Source organism: Hipposideros armiger, unplaced genomic scaffold, assembly GCF_001890085.2.
Source record: "Hipposideros armiger isolate ML-2016 unplaced genomic scaffold, ASM189008v1 scaffold_723, whole genome shotgun sequence".
Taxonomy (NCBI): Eukaryota; Metazoa; Chordata; class Mammalia; order Chiroptera; family Hipposideridae; genus Hipposideros; species Hipposideros armiger.
The window spans coordinates 377,659-391,584 of record NW_017732073.1 but is presented as its reverse complement, the minus strand read 5'-3'; the positions used below and the strand labels follow the sequence as shown (position 1 = coordinate 391,584).

The window sequence follows — 13,926 nt, the reverse complement described above, 5'->3', positions numbered from 1 at the left end:
GCTGGCTTGGGACGCCAGAGGGCCCCGGTTCGGATCCCACATATGAGGGCCAGTGGCACTGCCCTCTACAGCTAAGATGCTGAACAACAGCTCAACTTGGAGCTGGGCTGCCATGAGTCGCTGGCGACAGCGTAGGCTGCAACCCCTGCTGTAGTAGGTTGCCATGGGCTACCGTGTGTAGCCAGCAGCCAGCGAGAGCAGCTGGCAGCCACAGTGAGCGGCCGTCCAGAAGCTGGCAACTGATCTGTCTTGCCTGGGAAGAGCGCAATGATGGTGCCAACTTGGGCCACTGAAGCAACATCCTCCACAATTAGACTGAAGAACAAAATAACAGTAACTTCTCTGTTCCCCTTCTCCCAATTCCCCAGCGCTGTTCCCATCCTCCAATTTCCCAATAAAAATCTTTAAAAAAAAAAGGGGGATCAAAGCAATTATCTCTTCTAAGAAAACATTATTTTATAAATACAAATAATATCAAGAGTTATAGAATTCTACTCAATTTAATTTATAAATATTATGTGATTGATAATTAGAGAAGTATAATGAAGTCCAACAATCATCAGAAACCTTGAAGCAATTTAGAGTTCTTTTGAATCTTTAAAGAGACTCCAATAAGCACCTGAAAGACAAAATCAATGAAGAATTTTAAATGTTTCTATTCTGATTTTCCACAGGGTCCAAGTTTCCTCTCTGAGGCCCTTTTCCCTAACCATGCAACAAACATGGAAGAAATGGATCCTTTTTTCAACCTTCATGAAACCATTGCCAAGGTAGGAGAGGAATGCATTTATGAGTCTTGGGGAAGTTGTGTTCTTTTTTGTTGGTAGATGGAGGAAAGTAAATTAAGCAATTGAGAGAAATCTATATATTTTTATTTGTAGACTATACTAGAAAGGATTTTAAGTATCTCCTATTATTTTACTGAGGAGTAAAGATGATAAGCAATGTAATCAAGACCACATACCAATAACTGAAGATTTGTACACAAAATCAATCCTTAATATAACAGCTAGCTTTTTTTTTATCTTAAGCTGAAAGAAGGTTTGTTGTATATTCTCAAACATACTCCCTTCATTTTAGATTAAGGGCAATACAAAATGACCCTTTGAATTTCTGTATCTTCAAAGTTTTATTTCAACATTTAAGTTACTTGGTAGTTTGAGTTTTTAAAAAAAGCTCCTTTCTTTAATAAAAAAGGTAGACTGCATTTATAATAAATGTTATTACTCTATGATTGTCATACATATTTTTACTGTATATTCTTAGCTGTAAGATTATCATATAGAGGATATTAAATTTTACAGTATGGAGCAAATAAATTCAATGCCTGACATCATATGAATTTTTACATTTATCAACTGTTTGTTTAAACTTACCTTTATCAAATATTTGTTTAACCTGTCATAACCTGTCTTTTCAGAATAAAGTTTGTAGAGAATATTAGCATCTCCAAACATTTAAAATAATCTATATTTATGTATGCTTACTTGAAAGATTGAATCATTATTAAATCTTCTTAAAGAAATTTTACAAGGCTGGTTTTCTTCTTTAGAAACAGGAAATGTGGTATAATGAACTGAACTCGAAGAGTGGCAATAGATTGAACTTAGAATACAAAGACTAAAATCCTAGGTCTATCCCTGACATTTAAGACTTGCGTGATTTTTCTTCTGAACTTTTGAAACAACAGGAGTTTGGACCACATTTTACTTAAAATCTTTTAAGCTCAAAACAGCTGAATCTTAACAACATTTTTAACACTTTACTTCCCAGTCTATTCTAGCTCCTTGATTTAGTTTTTAATGTCTCCATCCTCTGATTGTCTTTTACTATTTGGATGAAGCAAGATAGAAGTGGCTGTAGAAAATAATTACTTAATATTCAAAATTTCAGTGGCATTTCTAATACGTGGAGAGATGATAGAGAGGTAGATACATAGATGGATAAATAGATGATAGATCTATATCTATATATCTATTTGAATGAGTACACATATCTATGTACATTTGGATAAGTGTGTCTATATATTGGCTATGTGTGTGTGTGTGTGTGTGTGTGTGTGTTTATCCATTAAATGGATAATTTAATCTTTATGCATTAAATGGTATCTATACTATATATGTATATATGTAGTATAGTTTAATATATATAGTATAGTTTAATATATATATATATATGCATGTATATGTATTTATATATATGGATATTTGAAGAATTCTATGCCTATGAAAAATAAAACATACTTAAGTGCAAGAGCAAGAGTTCGGTGACATTTGTATGACCACTTATGATTATACAAAGTTGATTCTGTTACCCCAATAATCATTATACCTTTGATAACCACTCATGTTGCAGACAAAAGCCAAAGGAAAATATTGTGCTTCAGAGTTTAATCTTATTTCACCAATAGCAGAACTTTTGGAACCATAAAATAAAATATTTAATAGATATGGTGTTTTAAAGTCAAATTTTCTTTGATCAAGAACAAAATCAAAGTATAAACATAGAGGGGTTGAATACAGCATATTTTAAGAAACATGGAGCATGAATTTCAGTTCTGTCTTGACTACCAACTTGTTATATTATTTAGTAGAAATTTATTTTCTACATCAAAAAGGAGTATACTCATGATGGCTTTCCTTATCAGGATTCTGTGAGATTGAAAAGGTAATGTATACATTGTCTCTAGAAATGCAATATGTATGTAATTGAGTATAACTATTAACATATTACAAAAGTACTAGTGCTAAAGTCTTCAAAGAAGGCCCTTACTTGCATTTTCTGAATTCTGTTTTCACTTTAAAGAAAAAATAATAACTTAGACATGAAAGCATACAACTAAACCAATTAATTAAATGTTGAAAATACACTGATAAGTTAGTGTGTACAACTGGAGCCTGCAGTTTAATTTGTGAAGGGTTAAGCTCTTTAGAAAATTTTGTTTCAATAAGGATAATTGTGGTACTATCATGGTATATCACATGTTTAGTACCTTCCTATGCCACATAGTATTGTGATATTGTGGAAATAACACTGGAATTTGAATAAAAGTCCACCTAGGCAGAATAAAATTCTGCCACTGTCATTTATTTAAAAAATGGTATGAAATATGAAAAGCACTTTGTAAAATGATAAACCATAAAAATTATTTGTATTGCACCAATACTAAAATATTTCAGTAAATCAGAAGTATTAAAGATACTTTGTCTTATTTCTCCCAATAAAAGTTTGAAATGGATATACACCAACACACTACCATACTATATTTTATGTTACCCGATTAAATAAATACAATATATACATCTAATGTAAACATGTATTCATGCAATGCAATTCATCATCCTTTCTAGGTTATTAACTTTGCATTCTAGACCTTTTATTATAGATCACAAATATGATTTATGTCAAATTGAATTATAATTTCTAAGTATTTGAAAGTGAAAACATTTACGAATATAATTGGTACCTTTCTGAATTAAAACATCAATCATCAATCACTTACATGGAATGTGACCTGTGAGTTCTTCTCATTTTGAGTAGTTTTCCAATGGAGCCCTGTAGTTCTTTAAGAGAAATGTTTTCCAAAGTTTAAATTTATCGTGGCATTTGTCTTTTTGATATAAAGTGTGGAACCACAGAAAGTAATGAATGAGACTCAATATTGATTCCAAAATGTGTAATTTATCACGGCTTCAATGATAGCCAGGTGGTATAGTATAAAGTTGCCAGAGGGCAACGCACGCAGCATCAGTGTTGGAGGTGTTTCCTTATCCTCTATAATTACCTTTAAAAATAGCATTTGTTATTTTTTTAATTATCATAAAAGCCTAACTAATTCCTCCAAAGTGTAAACATGAATAAAATACCAATATAAATCTTAACTGCTTAATCCTTTAATAAGTGAGTAAAAATCACCATGGATTTCTGTTTTGAAATAGGCTTACTTCTCCTTCTACACCTAGGAATTTTCTAGTTATGTTTTCAAATCTTTAGCATTTACATAATAAATTGTTATTAGTTATCTAAGCTTTCTGGTATCCTACTATAAGCCAAGGATGAAGAAAAGCACTTGAAATACAAACATAATTAATACACAGGAATGGGTACAAGGGAGTAAACAGGTAAGCAAATCATTTCACTATGACATACTGAGAATAGATGATAGCAATACGGACGAGGTATGGGAGGGAAGAAGATGGAGCTTTATTCTCTGACTAGGAGATTCGTAGACTTACTAGAGAGGTGACATTTGAGAAATGTCAACTTCATTTTAATGTCAATGAGTTGAAAATTCTTTGAGAATTCTTTAAAGAGAAGGTTGTTGGTGGCAGTGTGTGAGAAATGGTGATGTGTATTTTGAAAAACAGAAGACATGTTTGAGAGACATTTTTGAGATTAAATGGCAGGACAAATGATGTACTGGATATGGGACATAGAGCACAGGGGAGAGTAAAGGATAATTTCAATATTTCTATCTTAAGCAAAGTTAATATTATTGAATTAACCAAATTAGGGGCTGGCTTGGAGAAAGTCACAATGAATTCAACACTGGACCTGTAGAGCTCTGGATGCTATAGGACATCTAGGCAGATTTGTCAAAGAGACAGTTCGATAAATGAGGTTGGAGCTCAGAAAGAAGTAGGATCTAGAAATCTATTACCTGATATAGTAGCCACTAGTCACAGGTGGATTTAAATTAAGTTAAAAAATGTAATTAGAATTTTATTTTCTCAAACTCATTAACCACAATTCTCACGCTTAGTAATAACATATGGCTAGTGGCTATTACAGAGGAAAGCACAGATTATAGAACATTTTCATCATCACCGATTAGCAGATGATGTTACCCAGGAAACATTTATGCAGAGGATGGAGAACAAAAAGGGAGAGGATAAAAGACCTGGGGTAGAGTGGAAAATAATATTACAAAAAGAAGAAATTGTTCAAAAGCATATTTATCCACTACACACCCATTAGAATGGCTACTATTAGAAATCAAAACAAAACAGAAACTAACAAGTGTTGGCAAGGACATGGAGAAATTGAAACCCTTGTGCACCTTTTGTTGGAATGCAAAATGGTACAGTATGGGAAATCCTAAAAAAAAAATAGAATTACCATACAATAGATCAATTATACTTCTAAGGATATACCCCACAAAACTGAAAGTGGGATTTTGAAGAGACATTTGTATATCCATGTTGATAGCAGCATTATCCACAATAGCTAAAATATGAAAGCAACCTAACCGTTCATACATAGATGAATGGATAAGCAAAATGTGGTATATACATACAATGGAATATTACTCAGCCTTAAAAAAGGAAGGGGTGTCTGACATATGCTACAAGATGAATGAAACTTGAGGGCTTCATGCTAAGTGAAATATACCAATCACAAAAAGACAAATACTGTATGATTCCACATATGTGAGGTACTGAGAGTGATCAAAATCATGGAAACAGAAAATAGAATGGTTGTTGTCAGGGACTGGAGAAAGAAGGAATGGGGAGATGCCACTTAATTGGCATAGAGATACTGTGTTAAAAGGTGAAAAGAGTTATGCAGATGGGTGGTGGTGAAGGTTACACATTATAAATGTATTCAATACCACTGAACTATACACTTAAAAATAATTAAGATGACTAATTTTATATTAGGTGTATTTTACCACAATTAAAAAAGAATGGAAAAAAGAAATATATTCACCCAAGCAACATTCACTATACATTTGGAACGAGTTATTTCAGATTTTAAAATTGTTTTTCTCTTCATTTATGCCTAATCCTAGTTCTCTGCTACTCTCCATGATGAGCTTCACACAGCTTGCCACCCATTTCTTTGTACCACCTTTAGTAGATATAATGCCCTGCATTTATTTTATATGTTTTTGGATTTATAATATGTTTTATTAGCATTTTCTTGGTAAAACTTTGCCAAAATAGACATTCAATAAATGAAGACTGATAAATTGTATTTTAAGTGAAACAGAAGGAAAGGACTGTAAATTCAGATGTGAGTATGGCACACCGGGGTAGCAGAAGAATAGTACTATCTACCATCTAATTGGATTAACAGCACTATTTCTCAGGAACCCCAAGTGCTCTATATTATATTTTTAAATTTCTGAGTATGAAAGGTGCATCCAGTAAAAGATTTCCTTATACATGTGCTACCATGGAAACCAGCAAGTTACCTAATTGTGCTTTAGAGCTTCCTCAAGAAATATCAGTTTATTAGTCCTTTCACTGTTTTGTTTTGTTTTTTTCCTCACCTAAGAAAAAAAAAGTTTGGTTTTTTTTGTTATTATTTTTAGTATTATAGGATATGCACTAATATGTTTTTAACTAGTATAAGTTTTTAAAAATGCTGTTCTTAAGTGGATGTACATTTTTTTCCTTTTCTTATACAGTGTCAAAATAGGGCTTTTACTAAATTTGTTTGGATATCACCATATACCAAAAAGAAAGTAGTAGGAATATTATGGTATTTATTTACGCGGAGGAAGTATCACAATGAGATTAAATTGCATGATAAGACAGTATTTGTGTAAAGTATAAAAATGAAGGCTAGTGATTATTTTATAGTTTCTATTCTAGCGACATAGTGATATCTGCCCTTACTTATAGCTATAAATGTTAACTCAATTTTGCAGTGCTGTGAATAAAGGCTGGTGGAGGTGTCTTCATGATGAAAAATATTTAAATAATTCTAATTTTTAACACTTTCAGTTAATATTAATTGCAGTTGACTGTCAGTCATCCTTTAGAAATGATTAACCAGGATCACTTTGATTAATAGAGTCATGTTCCACTAATATATTATTTTAAACACTTGACTTGTGAAATATAAATCTGCAATTATTATTAAATGTCACTATTAAAAAATGTTTGTATTAGTTGTTGTAGTATTAAGATTCACAGAGCCTGATCACTGAAAACTTAAAACAATCTACTCATTTTATAACTACAGAATAGAAAGACAAACTGAAATACAGATTTGTTTTTTTATTTCTCTTGAGATAGCATTCTCAGCTATAGCTTAAAAATACAGCTCACTAGCCTTATATAAATAAAGTAGGAAAAAAGGAAAGAGACCACATATGTTTTATTCAGTTTCCTGAATTTCAAAGGCATGTTGTATGCATGAGCTAATAGAATTTTTGGCTCAGCCTTTGAAATGCTTAGAAAAACCATTTATGATTTGTAATCTGAATGAGCCAATCTGAGTGTCTTCCAAGTGTCTCTAATGTGGATGTATTGTTTGGATAAAATATGAGAATATAGCATTCTGTTTAGCAAAACAAGTGTAGTAATACTCTTTAATGCCACGCATGTATACATTTGAGGTTATTCCGAAGATGTGGATTTAAAGCTTTTGTTTTTATTGTTAAAAACACTTTGGAATTTTTTTGCCTGCTGTATCAAATTACTGTTACTCGATGCAAAATGTCTCCATAGAAATCTACACTCTGTTTTCATGACATGAGCTAAACCAGGAAATATCCCAACATGTATTTACAATGTGGAGAATGCACTTTGTAATAAAGAATGTTGGTTGAAACTACTCAAGGGAGATGATGGGATATTAAAACCAACCTCTTCCACTTTGAAAAGAAAGTATTATAGGTGTGTATTTTCATCATAAATGTATAATTAAACTCAATATCTTCATTTACTAACATTGGAGATTGTGCTGACTATTTTCTCTCGCTTAGGTAGGTTTGGTTTATTGTTTTTAATTATACTGCACAAATATTGTACTTTGTAAAGACATGCTTTTACTATCAGCTTCACTTTTTTTGTCTTCATTACTCAAAAGCAAATTATTACACAATATAAGATTGTCAAAATCTGACTCACATTTTAAAGAGATGTTGATCACCAAAAGTAGCTAGTTTACTACAACATATTAAACAAATTATTACTGCATATTAAGGTAGGCGTAAATAGAAAGGTTGCTATTCTCTGAACATGCATTGTTCTTTTATATGTACATAAAGACTGATTTGAACATGTGTTTGTTACAGAACATAAATATACTAGTGACATAAATCAGAATAAGAAGCTATATGATCACTGGTCTAGAACATGACAATCCTTTAAAGACACAGTCAACCTGCTTCAGGAAGGGTTTCTTTCTACTTCAGGAAGCACTAGCCTCATCTCATAAAGGAACATGTTTGGTGATAACTGAATTTTGTGTGCTCTAAATATAAGTGCTTCTTCTTATTTCAGGGATTTTTAGATAAGTTGAAAGTTAATTTAAATATTAATTTCTGCATTGTTTCCTCACTTCAAACAAGAGATTCTTTGTCTTTTCATACCATTCTCAGACAATATCCTTCTTAAAATGCTGTTAGAAGTACACGGTCAAGGGCAGAGTAGTCAGTGGATAAAGATTAGCTTCAGGTAGGCAGGTCAAATTGTCCTTCCAAAAATACCCTTTAAACAATGCCTCTGCATAATAATAATAAAAGAAATTTAAAATTCCAGACAGTAACCACTTATTTAAAAAATATCTACTATAACATAACAAAGCAGAAGACTCAGGGCAGTCTTTTGGAGAATGTTATAATGGACTTTGATTCTGCTGCCTGAATGTCCTGGGGACAGTACCCACTGCCCCCACAAGTGAATATAATACAACATGCGCCCCGCCCACACATGTCATGTGGTATGAACTAATCAGCAATACAGATTTTCAGTGCTAATCACTCTCAGTATTATTCCGTGGAAAACTGAATTATATATAATTATGTGTAAGTATGTATGTGTGTATGTCTTCTTTTCCAGAAAAGTGTAAATGGCATGCCGTTTTGTTTTTATAATCTTTAGACTTGTACATTTTGCTGTTGTTGGAGTAGACATAGAAAATATTAAAAACTGCAGATTTTTTTAGCATCTATTATAGTCATCATTTGAATCACCATTGAAGAGCCCACATCAAATGGTATTTTAGGATACAATAAATGTTTTCCAAAAATATGAATAGTTATATGATATTAAATTGAATTTTAGGAACTGAGCAAAAATTATAATAGATTTGAAAAAAATCAAACAAAATTTTGCTTGAAAATTATTGTAATAGAAAAGCAATATTTATTTTGACTCAGTTAGGGCTTGTTTAATATATCTAACTTTATAAAATTAACATTTAGCATGTCATTATATTTGAATTAAAGTGTCCTGGAACCATTTAGTGGGGGTCAAAAGTAATATTTCTGCATTCTGAAACAAAACAATAACAATCATAATTATATTTTCAAGTCACGAAGAAAAATAGTTATGATCCTTTTAATTACTGACATTTAAGAAAGCAAGGAAGATGGTAAACCGTTTTAGAGAAATTTCTCTCAAAAATGAAAAATGTACATATCAGTTAGGATGTTTTTGCTTGCTATTTAATAAAGAACCATATGCAAAGTTGTTTAACAAAAATACAATTCTGTTTTTCTCATGTAACTGAAAAGCCTGAATGAGACACTCTCCAGGCAAAGTTCAAGCACAGTCCCATCTTACCTATCATGCTCTCAGTTCTGCCCTTCTCCCTGTTGGACATTTAATCAGTTGAGTTCTTCCACAGTGGAAAAATGCTGCCATCAGACCTTGGAATCGTACTGTACACAGTTCTGTCAAAGCAAGAGATTTAATGCTGATCTCTATAAAGGCTTAGCAAAATGGACCCCCATATTATTATTCTGAATTGGTCTTGTTCTTAATTTGTATCATTCCTGTGACTAGGGAAATAGCTGTGGTGATTGGGTTAAGCCTAGTTTAGTTAAACTGATCACTGTGGTAAAGGAGTTAAAGTTAACCTAATCAATGTAGAACAATCATGCTTTCACTTGGAACTGGAGTCAATCCCATGTATAATATGTGACTGCTGCAAAATAGTGTAAATTGGGAAGTAGCAATAGTGTTTCAGAGATGACCACCAAATATGCTACCAGTTATAACAATGTTTCTGTCCACACATAAGTAAGAATCAGTATTTTGGGAAAGGCAAACTCAATGCTAAACAATGGAGGAATTTCCGCTAAGAGGTTGCTATGTATTCTGGTATGTCTAGTCATTATAACCACCCAAAAGAGGACAGGAGATGGGGAAAAAAAAAAAAAAAAGAGCGAACTAGAATAATGCCAACCCCTTCCTAGGTGTCCATCCTCAGTCATCGTAGACGTGAGATACAGCATTATGCTTAGTTTTTTGAGAATCCTTTTGTTGTATTTCTTTATAATTTCATCTCCTCTATATGCATCCTTAAACAATATATTGTTTAGATTCTCCCACTTTTTTTAATTTCTATAAACAATTATAGAGCACATATTTTTTTGTGATTTGCTTCTTTGCTCCATCGGATTTATTGTGTGGGCATCATACCACAGATTCAAGAATTTGAAATAATGATTTTATTGGTTATTTAAGATCTGCAGGCAAATACAAGTAAAGGGGATTGACCACTAGGCGTACCAGCATCTCAGAACTTCACTTGGTTTTCAAGTCTTCTTTTATATACATAAATAGATCTAATATATCCACCACCCCACAGCCTTTAGAGAAAATTTTGGGGATCAAGAGAGAGCAGTCCTGCTCAAAAGTTAACCAGTGTGAAATGACTGCTAATGTATTCATACATTTGAAAAGTGACGCAAGTATATATTTTGAAAGCAGAGAGAATAACAATATGGGAAGTCAGATATACTTATGAAAAGGGATCCAAATATATATTTTGAAACCAAGAGAAGGAAAGCAAACAAGGAAATATATATTTCTGACAGGAGATACAAATGCATATTATAAAAGAGAGCGGCAGCATTAGTTCAGAATAAAGGTGTGTGTGCCTTTGGAGAAAAGTGTTAAAGATATGTGTTAGCTGGGTTTTAAGTTTTAGAATAGTAACATAAAGTTTGATTGGTGATGAAGGGATGCTAATTTCTCTCATCATCCACACTGATAGGTATAACTGCAGTTTGTTTATTTTTTATTACTGTAAAACTTTCCACTGCATAAATATACCAAATTTTGTGTATGTATTGTTCTACTGTTGATGGGCATTTGTGATGTTTTCAACAATTATTTAGAACAGTTTTGCACACCTCCATGTATAAGAGTTTCTCTAGGATATACACCCAGGAATGGAATTACTGGCTCATAAGATATGAATAATTTTAACCTTATTAGGTAATACTAAATTGCTAGGATGGTTGACTGCTAAGTCCCCCAATATCATCAGACTAATCTGTTGATCACTCAAAGCTTATTACTGGGACTTCACAAAGGGAGGACAACACCTTGACTGAATCTTAATAGTAGCTCAGGAGGGAGTATCCTGGGGGAAAATATTTTTAGAAGATCTGAGTGTCTGGGCTCAAGTTTTAAGGTAAATGATTTACTTCAGAGAAATGATTGTTAATGGAAAAAATTTATGACAATAGATTAAAGTTGGTGGACATGATGAAGGGACAATTGTTTGATAAACAAGCCATTTATCCAAGCGAGCAATGTATTTTCCAGAGAGGAGAGGTATTTGCACAGAAGAGTAAGCTATTTGTCTGGATATATTGATTCATAGAAATTTCTTAAAGTAAACAGTGAAGATATTTATTAGTTTAAAACCTTATTTTCATAAGAATCTCCTGGGGAAAAAAATAGGTATGTTGACACAGGTGGCCTTAATTTTCAGTGCTGATAAACTAAGTGAATTTATGCAGTCTCAATTCTTGAAGTCATGTGTGACAAATCTCTTTTATACAATGCTCTACCAAAGTTGGCATTTTTTCCCAATTTTGCTAATCTGATATGTGTAAATGCTGTCTAATTCTGGTTTAAACTACATGCCTTTCTCAGATTGCTGATGAACTTGAGTGCCTTTACATATTGTCAATTTGGGTTGTGTAGATGTTAGTTTGTATGTATATTTTCTAAGTGCCTGGTAAAATCATTCCCATTTTTTTTGTATTGTTTGTCTTCTTTATTGATTCATAGGAGATATTTATTTATTCTGATCCTGCACTTGTGAGTTACATGTGTTGCAAATATCTTCTTCCAGGTTTTGACATTTATCTTTCACTCTTTTTATTGTATTTTTTGATGAACAGTTATTCATTTCAGTGTAATCTAGGTTAGCAATCTATTCCTTTATGTTTAGTGTTTTTAGGGCTTTAAGACATTCTTTCATGCCCTGAGAAAATATTCTTATACTGCTTCATAATTTTTTATAACTTTTTTTACTTTAACATTTAAAGATTTAATTTACCATTATGATGATGATGATGATTAATCTAGGGGATGCAGTTTCTATTTTCCTACTTAATTTATTGAGAGTTACATCCTTCCCCAATATTATATAATAAAACTGTTATATATTAAGTTTCTGTGTATGTATAGGCTTGTTTCTGGGCTCTCCATTCTATTTCTCAGTCTATTTGTCCATTAGTGGATAAACAGAATACTGTTTTAGTCTTATATCTTTATTTTTTTTTATTTATTTTTTTTTTGGGGAATATCTTTAAAATAAGACTTTTTTTTTGGTAGTTCATGGCCCCTGCTTAATTCTTCTGTAAGAATACCTTGACTCTTCCTGCCCTTTGTTCTTGCCTGTAAACATAAAACATTAGCTTGTCAAATTCCATGAAAGCCTTGTTGGGATATTGATTAGAATTAAAGGCAATATATTCTTGTCCAATAAATATTTGCCCAATCTAACAATGTTGATTTTTTTCTCAGAAGGATATTCTATTACTAGAACCAATGTAGTAATGATAATAGCAAGGTAAATAATTGAATATCTTGGTTTTAAAGCTTTTTTAGTGCTGAAAATATAATTAAAATTCACTCTTGAAAAAACTCATTTTATAGATAATTGACTGCTACCCATAGAAGTGAAGATCAAGATTACGGCAGATATGTAGCTACAATAGGACTCAGACAAAGCTCCAATCCTATTCATTCTTACAAATATATTTATTCAGCGTCTCTATATGTGCAGGGGTATAGCAATGAACAAAATAATAAACTGTGCTTGCCCAGTGTTTCACTGTAGCATACTGCCTTACATGCCAAAACTCACAAAAGCCCTAAGGCAAATCTTATTAAACACATTCTAGGTGCTGGATACTGTTTTAGTTGTAAAGGATATAGCAGTAATAAAAGAGGGATGATTATCTATAGGAAATGGAGTCTACAGGAAATGGTTATCAGAAAAACATACATAAAAATACAAACTATGCCAAGTCTCTGAGACAAAGTATAGAGTATTGATAGACTATAACCAGGATTCTGGGAAGTACTGACCTAGAAGTACTGACCTAGAATTTCCTAGGGTATCTAGGAAATTTTTCCTGGAAAAGTCATTTTTGAGTTTTTGATTTAAAGTGTTTGTAAGGATTATCTAGTTAAAGAGGAAGAAGAGAAGGAGTCAGGCAGAGAAACCCACATGACTGCAGCCTCCGAGGAAAGTGGGAGCTCAGCTTATTCTAGGAAACGAGAAGGAGTCATTGGAAAGCAGAGAGCAAGAGTAATGATGGTACGAATCAGACTGAAGGGTAGGTTTAGTTTATAAAACGGGACCTCATGATGCATCATATTGTTTGTGAGAGAAAGGAAATGCCCAAGACAGTATGAGAAGCATTCCAAAACCAAGTAAATGGGAGATTTCAAAATCAATCTTTATATTCTTTGGAATAATGATGGGTGATTCTATTGATTTTCATCTGGCAGTAAACTGCATCAGACAGTAGAGCTGACTAGTGTGAGTAGTAAGTGATCCAATGAATGCTCTGACAATGATTAAATAAAGAAAATAGGAGAAGGATGTGCAGGAAGGGAATCCACTGTAAAATAATTACTACTTGTTAAATCTATAAAACCTTCCACTAGAAATCTAGTTGAAAATTAATTTATGACTATGTTGAATAAAAGTGGA

The 13,926-nt window shown here is 32.4% G+C and overlaps 1 protein-coding gene across 1 annotated transcript in view; it reads left to right on the top strand.

Moving 5' to 3' along the window:
* Positions 1–13,926, top strand: part of NAALADL2 (N-acetylated alpha-linked acidic dipeptidase like 2) — a gene marked incomplete at its 5' end in the record, with an annotated part of 708,847 nt that overhangs the window by 549,161 nt on the left and 145,760 nt on the right. Inside the window, one exon of the mRNA XM_019627205.1 lies at positions 675–793. Within this exon, the coding sequence (XP_019482750.1) occupies positions 675–793 (119 nt within the window). The remainder of the gene's footprint in view (positions 1–674; positions 794–13,926) is intronic.